A 9627-nucleotide genomic window follows, 5' to 3' on the forward strand; every position below is an offset into this window, starting at 1 on the left:
TTCCTTGTGCTTTGGCTTCTCTGCGCTCCAGTGCAATCTTCAGAGTCCCTTCTGATATCCATTTTGGTCTTTGCTTCCTCTTCTGTCTTTGCAATTACCATTTGCACTCTTCCTGTATGATACCCTTGATATCCTCCCACAACTCATCTGGTCTTCACTCATTAGTGTTCAAGGCCTTAAACCTGTTCCTGAGATGGTTCTAAAATTCAGGTGGGATAGACTCAAAGTCATATTTTGGTTGTCTTGGATTTGGTTTAATTTTCCTCAACTTCTGCTTGAACTTGCATATGAGTAGTTGGTGGTCTGCTCCACAATCAGCTCCTGGCCTAGTTTTCACAACTGATATTGCGCTTCTCCAGAGGTTCTTTCCACAGATGTAATCTATCTGATTCCTATGCATACCATCAGGTGAAATACAAGTATATAACCTGCGTTTATGTCTCTTAAAAAACGTATTTGCTATCAGTAAGTCATTGATTGTGCAAAGTTAGATCATTCTCTCTCCAGCTCCATTTCTGTCACCAAGTCCATGTTTTCCAACTACTGAATCTTCTTCTTTGTTCCCAACTTTTGCATTCCAGTCACCCATTATTATCAATGCATCTTGATTGCATGTTTGATCGATCTCCGATTGTAAAAGTTGGTAAAAATCTTCTATATCCTCTTCCTTGCCTCTGGTTGTTGGTGCATATATCTGAATGATAGTGGTATTCACTGGCCTTCCTTGTATGCATATGGATATTATCCTGTCACTCACAATATTGTACTTCAAGATGGATCTAGCAATGACTTTTTTAACTATGAAAGCAACTCCATTTTTTCTCACCTTTTCATCTCCACAGTAATATATCATATGATCATCCAACTCAAAATGCCCCATGCCGGTCCAACTCATCTCACCAACACCTAGTATGTCAATATTTATGCGTTCCATTTCTTCCTTAACAATATCTAATTTTCCTACATTCAGGGTTCTCACATTCCATTGATATATAATATCATATATCCTAAATTCACTCTCACCATGTACCATTTCTGTCAGAAGATAAATGCTTTCTTATCAAGTTCATTATCTAGGATTTATCTGAAGTCTACTTTTTGTCTTCTCATCTTTTCTTGGTTCAAATTGTTTTCCTGTCAAACGTTCTTCTAGGTGGTAAAGCCCTGGTCTGTGCATTGCTGTACAGAGGTAACTCGTGGCTTCTGTGATGCTGAAGCCTGTGACAGTGATGTGCCAATCGTGGAAATGGGCACCCATGGTGGACAGTGTTGGCTGGAGCTTCCCGACTAAATCAAGCCTGGAAGCAGGAGCGGCATCCACTTTCGAAATGGCTTCCTCGGGAAACTCTATGTATGAACAGTGCTCAGGCCATTCGCTCATAAGGTCGCTATGAGTCGTCTAAGACTCGACGGCACCAAACAACAACTACAACATCTTTTCTAGATCTCAGTCAATAACCTTAGCATCTGCTGCTCCTTAATGGATGATTTGATTCTGTGTACTGATTACTCTTAATCAATATCTTCCAATATAGGCTGAATTGATCCCCAGTTCCTGTATCTCTTGAATTGACAAGATGATATAATTTTGAAAACATACAGGTCTGACGGAATCCCGGGGTATACATTTTATGTATACTTAATGCTCCCTTTGCTCTGTAGAACACATTATTTTTTTCCTATGAAGAATTTCTTCCTGAATTTGAAGGATTCATGAGGAGTCACACAAGATACATCAAGTCTTCTTCTTTGAGTCAAATGCACCCAGTTTTTCCTGTATCTTCATATTAAATGATGAGATTCTTTATAGATTTGACTATCCTTCCATGGGTTAATCTGGCAGGATTAGTTTTGATAACTTCATGGAGGGTCAAATATAGAAAGACTAAGAAAGCCCAAATTGTTGAGTCATTTTTACCAACTGTAGATAACATGTGGATTATAATAGATGCAGATTTCTCCAATCTTCACCTAGCCTTATACCTGCCATTTTGAGTAACACAGAGGAGGCCTTTGCCATTTCTTTGGCATTGTTCTCCCTTCTAATATAAGTTCCACCCTTCGTCTCATGGTTCTGCACACCTCACATGAAGTCGTTTAGGTTAATGATCTGTGTTGCTTTCTCCTTCACTCTACCTGGATCAGATAGTTTGGGTTATCAAGCCATTCCTCATGACAGGAAGTTTCTCCTTGCTCCTGGCTGCAGAGTGTTAACCTGCTTTTTGACAAGGCAACCTGGAATATGCTGTTCAAAATATTCCCTACAGGGGATGTTCTCTGGGGCCCTAATAAGAGGAAAGAACTTGTTAGGTCCTTTGAAGAGAGGAGAGAAATGCTAATTGGTATCTAGGTAGTGGGAGCTTCACCCAGGGTCCCTACAGGTAATGCTTGAAAAGGCCCCCATTAAATATCACATTCTTGAGACCTGGCTGGTAGCTCACTTCCCTGCAGTTCAATCTTTGGTGAGTATTTGCTAAGCATAGACCCAAAGATGATGTGTACATACAGCCTTTGTTTGCAAATTATTTTTTCCCTCACCTTCCTAGATCTGGACAAGCCTATGGCTTATCTGGACAGGAATTGCATGGTTTCAATACACATGAGGAAAATGGATAGTAAAAGTAATACTGTGGATGGTCTATCTGGACCTTTGGTGTGGTATGGACACAGATATGTATTGGATTGAGTGTCTGAGAATTTCTTGCCCCAAACTTGCAAACGTTCTTCTAGTCTGAGTCCACAGGAGATAATCCAGAATCATACTCCTCTATAAAACCAATTGGGGGATCTGTAGGGAAGAATTTATAGAGGCACTTGAAACAGTAATCTTAAATCCTAGATTCTTCTGGGTTTTGGACCTTTATTCACTTTCCTTTTAGAAGTAGACGAGTTGAATTTATTGTGTTAGTCTTTTCCTTGAGTTAAAATGGAGGGAATATTGGGTCCTGAGGGTCTATTTGGGTAAACCAGATGCAAATGTTTCTTAACCTGTTCTGAAAATAGTGTTATGACTCACAAAGAGTGGTGAGGTGGTTTAAAGATGGGCTTCTTTGGGGGGAAGGTGCTCAGGTAGTTAAAACCACATTATCCGACCTTTGTTTCCTCCCCAGACCACACCCAGGGGCTGCTGAGGGAAGCGTTGTGTTCTTTTTTTTCTTAATCAGTTTTTTCATTTTAATTGTGATTTTAATGAAAGTTTACAGAAAAGGTGTATTTTCATCCATGCATTATTGCACATTTTCCTCCCTTCTACCAAGGGAAGAAGGGAACAATGTGGGAGGAGGAAATAGTATTTTTTTACTTGGTTGCTTCAAGTTACTACTATACATCATTCACCAGGAAGATGAATATATATGCCTATCTTTTGCCAAATGAAGTGCATTGTCTTTCAATCTCTGAAATTTATTTTCTTAACCAAGGATCCTATTATTGTTTTGTATTCTAGAGCCAGAACTGACCCATAGCTGACACTCCAGCCAGTTTTCAGAGGCAGTTAATTGCACAGGAGGAGATTACCCATCATTCTGCGGAGCAGCTGGTGGCCTCAAACCTTGCCACTAGGCCACCAGAGCTCCCTACCCAAAGATCCTAGTGCAGCGTTTATTTCTGATTGTTCAGTGACTTACTAACACTATGCAGCACTTGATGGTTCTGTATTTAAAACATTTTCTTTTAGCATACTCATTTTACACGTGAAGAGACGAAGCCTTGATGTGATTAAATGCTTTGGAGAATGTTACTCAATCAACATATGGTGAAAATAGCTGCTCAAATCATATATTTGACTCCTAATTCAGAATTTATTCCATGACACCAGAGCTACAAAATCTACCCACATATTCAATCCTCATAAGCCTTATAGTTTCTACTGCCATCATGCAGTCTCCTTCACAGCTATAATTGAAGGTATGAAAAAAACATGGAGGAAAAAAACAAACTTCCTTGATCATGTTGGTTTTTGGAGTGGAAAAAAGCAAAACTTCTTTGACCGTTTCAAAATTGTACTGTGCTCTTTTTGCTCCTTTAATTCTTGCTGAAGTTATTGAGGTTCCAAGATCAACCTTAATGCATTATTCTGTCTAGAATGCCAACTACTTCTCCAATACTCCAAGCTTTCTCATATACTAGGCTCAACGATGTGTGTGTGTGTGTGTGTGTGTGCGTGTCCTTGCATTTGTATCTCACTCGAGAAGGTTACAGTGTTGGAGGAATTGAAAGATCTTGGGGATACACATGATCCCTAAGTGATTTTGTACCAACCTTGTTTTTTGACCCCTGTACTGCTCAACCCTTAGTGACAGGACCTTGAATGTTCCTCTGTAGTGCCGTAGCAGCCACTGGTAAGACCAAGACCGAACATTGGTGGATCTAACCTCTGGTCTGCATTTGTCCTTAAATAAAGTTGCAACTCATGGCAATTTATCTCAGTTTATTTTTTTTGGAAGGTTTTTTAAAGGGTAAATCATAATGATAGATTTATTAGAAAGTTATGTCTCTCAAAGGATAGCTCATCCTCCCGGAGAGGATGTTACCTCTGTTTTTCAATCTATGGTACTATTTGACACAATAAAAATATTGAGCATGTTAACAATTTTGTACACTTCCTTTTAATCTTACCTGAATGAAGGATCTTGAATTCACATCCACTGGTGGCTTAGTCCTTTGTGCTGCCAACTCAAAGGTGGAGGCTCGCTGGTGGTTTGTATCTGTCAACAGTTCCAAGGGAGAAATATGGATAATCTTCTCCCACGCAATTTGCAGACTCTGAAAACCCACTGGAGGGTCACATAGGAGCTGGTTTTGGTTCAGTGGCAATGAGTGAGTGAGTGAGTCTCCCTATCCTGACAGGGATTTGTATGTAATTTTTTGTATTTTGTGCTATTATTTCTTTGCCATGACCTTCTGTTTCTCCTGCAGGTCACCACAGCTCTATGTCTTGTCATCTACTACAGTGGCTCCTCCAATGAAGAATATAATACAGAAGAAGTCAGACAGCTATTGAGAAAATGGGTGGAGAAACAAGACCTGTATTTGTGAAACAAAGAAGAAACTGTCCAAGGAAAAGCCTGATCAATGCTAGTGCCACCAAGGATCATTTATTCTGTAATCTTGGCAACCAGAGGAAGTTTGGAGGAGTGGGATATCCTCAAATTAAGGAATTTCCCAGATGTTAGAATTCCCAGGTGAAAGCTCATAGAATAAGATTAAGGGACCAATTAAGGTCAATGTTGATTAAATCAACCTCTGATTAAAATACAAAGAAATAAACAAAAACTTGTTGCTCTCTGGTCAATTATTATGAATAGGGAATAGAATAGAATTACCATACAGGGCCTCCAAGATTGTAAATCTTTTGGGAAGCCACTATCACACAGAGCTGCGGAGGTGTTTAAATGGTTGACCTTTTAGCAGCAGAACTCTTAGACACTGAACCACCAGGTTCACTTAATAAAGCCCCAACCCATAGCCTACATATGTGAGCCAGGTAGAAAGGATTTTTATTTAAATCTTGCTGTTATTGTTAAGTACCATTAAGTTTGCTATGAACAACAGATCTGAGTGTTGTCTTATTCTGAGCCATCCTCATGAATTCTGTGACTTGCTCAGAATCACACATGTGATAGGAAATCTAATCCTGAGAACTCATTTCTATACTTGTTCAATACATTTTCCACTAGGCCAAGTTGTCTTTTCTGCTTTGGAAGATCTTACAGAATTACTACACCGAATATTATTTTCAGCTGTTTCCTTAGAACTGTGGGGAGAGTGATGGTTAGGCTGATGAACTCCCAACTCTTACATTGTTGATTAGACTCTGATTTTCTTTTCAGTGGTCCTTTGTTCTTCTAAATAAAATGTCAACCATGATTTTTCCCAATAATTCTCATCTCTTTCCACACACTTTCTTCTTGGCTGGCATCCCAGGGCTGGCTGCGGCTCACATTTGGATCTCACTCCCTTTTTGCTTCATGTTCTTGCTGGCAGTGCTGGGGAATGGGATCCTCCTTCTTCTCATTCGGACAGAGCGGAGTCTACACCAACCCATGTTTTTCTTTCTCGCCATGCTCTCCTTTGTCGACCTGGTTCTTTCCCTCTCTACTCTGCCTAAGATGCTGGCCATTTTCTGGTTTGGGGCTACAGCCATCAGTTCCCACTCTTGCCTTTCACAGATGTTCTTCATCCACGCATTCTCTGCCATGGAATCAGGGGTGTTGGTGGCCATGGCTCTGGATCGCTTTGTGGCCATTTGTAATCCTTTGCGCTATGCAATCATCCTCACCCCAGTGGTTGTCACCAAGATCGGCGGCCTGGTGATGCTGCGGGGTGTGGGGTTGACCATCTCCTTTCCAAGTCTGGCCCATCGGCTCTCTTATTGTGGTTCACACACTATTGCCTACACCTACTGCGAGCATATGGCTGTGGTGAAGCTGGCCTGCGGTGCCACCACCGTGGACAACCTCTACGCCTTTGCTGTGGCAATATTTCTTGGCGTGGGGGACGTGGCTTTTATTGCTTACTCCTATGGGCAGATTGTGAGAACGGTGATGCGTTTTCCTTCACCAGAAGCACGTGCCAAAGCAGGAAGCACGTGCACAGCCCATGTGTGTGTCATTCTCTTCTTTTATGGACCTGGCTTTCTCTCTGTGGTCATGCAGCGGTTTGGGCCACCTGCAGCCTCTGCTGCCAAAGTCATCCTGGCCAATCTTTACTTGCTCTTTCCACCTGCCCTGGACCCTATTGTCTATGGAGTCAAGACCAAGCAGATACGGGAGCGGCTTTTCACTATTCTAAGCTTCAATCGAATTGACTCCACTTGAGGGCAACCAACTCCCATGATCGTACTTCAAGAGACCAAAATGCCTTCTTTTTGGCCCAAGAGCCACACGGCTTGGGCCATGAAATGATCCTGAAGGTGTGGACCTTAGCAAATCTTGTCTGAGAGCTTGGCTGTTTAGATATTGGCATGAAAAATCGAGAAGGGCTGACTACGTCACTTGACCAATCATCAAGCAAATATTTTGCTAACTTTTCTTTCTGAAAATATGTTGTTTATTTGCATTGATAAGTACATCAGGCAATTGAGAAACAATCAAGACTGTGACTTGGATTAAAATGTCTTAGTTTTTCAGAGAAGAGGAATGGACGATTGTATATTTTGGCCACATGAATTGACACAAGGAACCTTCACTCATCAGGCATTAACACGCAACCCGTCTGAAGGAATGAATAGTCACCACCTACCAAATTATCTTTGATCTTAGAGAAACAGGGGTGGCAAACCAGGGGGATAATTTAGAATTAGAAGCTTATAAGAGAAATTATTTAAAATATGTATTCTCTATTTCAGTTCAGAAGTGAAGCAGAAACTTGGATTCTTCACTCAATGTGGTGTTTTCATCCTATTTTTGAGTTGGAAGATCCTTTATAATTCTTAAGTGATACATTTGTTAATCCCAGAGAATTAGAATAATTCTGGTTTTTTCATGTTTAGTCTCTGATGTAGGGAGTTAACAACAGTTCTACATTTACTGCTAACATAACCATTCTGCTTGTTCGGTTTATCATTTCTCTTCATTCTTGACTGCTCCCCATCCCCTTTCCGGTTCCTTCTGTTTGAAGAAATTTAATATGCTTGTTGTATATTCTTAAATGTTTGTGTATCTTCTTAATAAACATGCTATTTGTGTCTTGTGTATTCTAAAAATACATTTGTGACCTACTCGGATTTTCCCAAGTGTTTTATGGTCCCTCAGTTCCAAGATTTTGGTCTAGATTATTTCTTACGGGATGTCAGCTCCTTTTTTAATCATCATCATTTTCATTCATCTTGAACTTCAAATTTTGCTTTTCTGGAAAAGCTTTTTCAAGTCACTTCTTTTTGACCTCAGAGCAGTCTATCCAGTATTTATTATTCATTATTCATAATTAATTTTACTTGTCACTGTTATGTGCTGTTGAGTCATCTGTGACTCATAGGGACCTTGTGCACAACAGCTCTGAACCTTGCCCTAGCCTGAGCCAATTTTCCAGGGAGATGATATACTTCTATATATTTTAATTGATTGAATAATCTTTGTCCTCACTTCACTAGATCAAGAATTCTATTGTATTTTTAGGTTTGTACTTGTCACATAATTGGATTCTAAGCAAATACTTGTTGGGCACAGAAATGTCACTGTTTAATGGGTTGTGTCATTATTAGCATATCCCTTCCTCATTCCTTCCCATAGTACCTATTTTGAATGATTAAACACATGTGTGTAAATCAATCAAACGTTCTCAATACATTTTTACTGAAGAAATAGAATGATACCACAAAATTACTATTGCCATTATAATCACAACTAATCTATTGTGTTTATCTTGTAATCATTACTAATACCACTTTAACTGAACTTTCCAGGATTAGTAATTTCACATGGTCATACTTTGGACACTGTGTAGAGGCGCTAGAGAACATTATTACTGTGAGAAGGTAGATTTGCCCCAATATACCTATAAACCAAACAAAAAGAAAAACCATCTTTTCATTTTTATCATATTTTCTCCTTTTCTCTACTATTTTTTCCTATAGTTTGAGTATTTATTAGGCTGTGGAGTTATAATAACTCTCAGTGTGATGGCTGACTAACTTTGTAATAGGAAATTTATGATAATTTTAATACTGCTTATGGTAATTAATGATATAAAATATATTGTATATGAATGATTGTATAAAGTACATGTACAAAACAGGATGTACATGAATGATTACATGCAAACCAACACAAATTTTAAAAAATGTAATAATTCTATGGTAGAGATTGATCTCAAATAAAGGCCTTGTAGAAAAAAAAAAGAGAGAACTACAGTTCTACTGTCTTGGAACAGTGAGGGGCCAGAGAAGGCCATGATTTCATTGGAGTAGAGGGATGACAAGAATGACAAGGAATCCCTGAGTGGTATAAAATAGCATACTTTGTTGATAACTAAGAAGTTGACAGTTCAAGTCCACTCAAAGTTACCTCGGAAGAAATATCTAGTGATTAACTTCTAAAAATACCTGCACGAGAATACCGATGACACATGTTGCTATGAGATGAAACTGACTCAGCAGCTGTTGTTACTGAGTTAGTTCTGCTTTTACATACTTTTAACACTGTGGTTTTAAATTATAATACTTGTTATTTGTGTGATAATAAACATAACATATTATTCCATAATTCATGAGAACAAGTTTTTAAAAAATTTTCTGTTAGTTTATTTACAAAATTCAGATACATTGTTTTCAAGAACAAATTCTTTCAATTTCCCTAATCCCCCTCATCAAATTGTACAACCCCATAATTAAGTTCCCCTCCCCCTGAACATCCTCTTCCTTCTGCTTACAACCTCTCCCACCCCTCTTGGATCCTTATACTCATTCTACAATAATGGTTTTATAGGAGAGCAAGGCCTTTTTCATCATAGGAGTTACTAGTTTTGTTTTTTTTTAACATCTAATAGAAGACCTGCCATTGACAGACATTAAATAAATATTTAGGGGACTCTTGTGGCATAGTCCATAATGATTTGCTCTCTATAAAAAGGCCTCAATTCTCAGCGGATTTGAATCCACCAGAGCCTCCACCTGAAAAAGTACACAGG

The 9627-nt window shown here is 39.1% G+C and overlaps 1 protein-coding gene across 1 annotated transcript; it reads left to right on the forward strand.

Annotated features, from left to right (window-relative positions):
- The first annotated feature begins 5864 nt into the window (after positions 1 to 5864).
- On the forward strand, positions 5865 to 6818 carry LOC102864023 (olfactory receptor 52K1-like). The gene has a single exon (XM_006885637.1). The coding sequence runs from the start codon at positions 5865 to 5867 to the stop codon at positions 6816 to 6818; it is 954 nt and encodes a 317-aa protein (XP_006885699.1).
- The last annotated feature ends 2809 nt before the right edge of the window (positions 6819 to 9627 follow it).

Source organism: Elephantulus edwardii, unplaced genomic scaffold (assembly GCF_000299155.1).
Source record: "Elephantulus edwardii isolate Elephantulus edwardi_28Jun2011 unplaced genomic scaffold, EleEdw1.0 scaffold00044, whole genome shotgun sequence".
Lineage (NCBI taxonomy): Eukaryota > Metazoa > Chordata > Mammalia > Macroscelidea > Macroscelididae > Elephantulus > Elephantulus edwardii.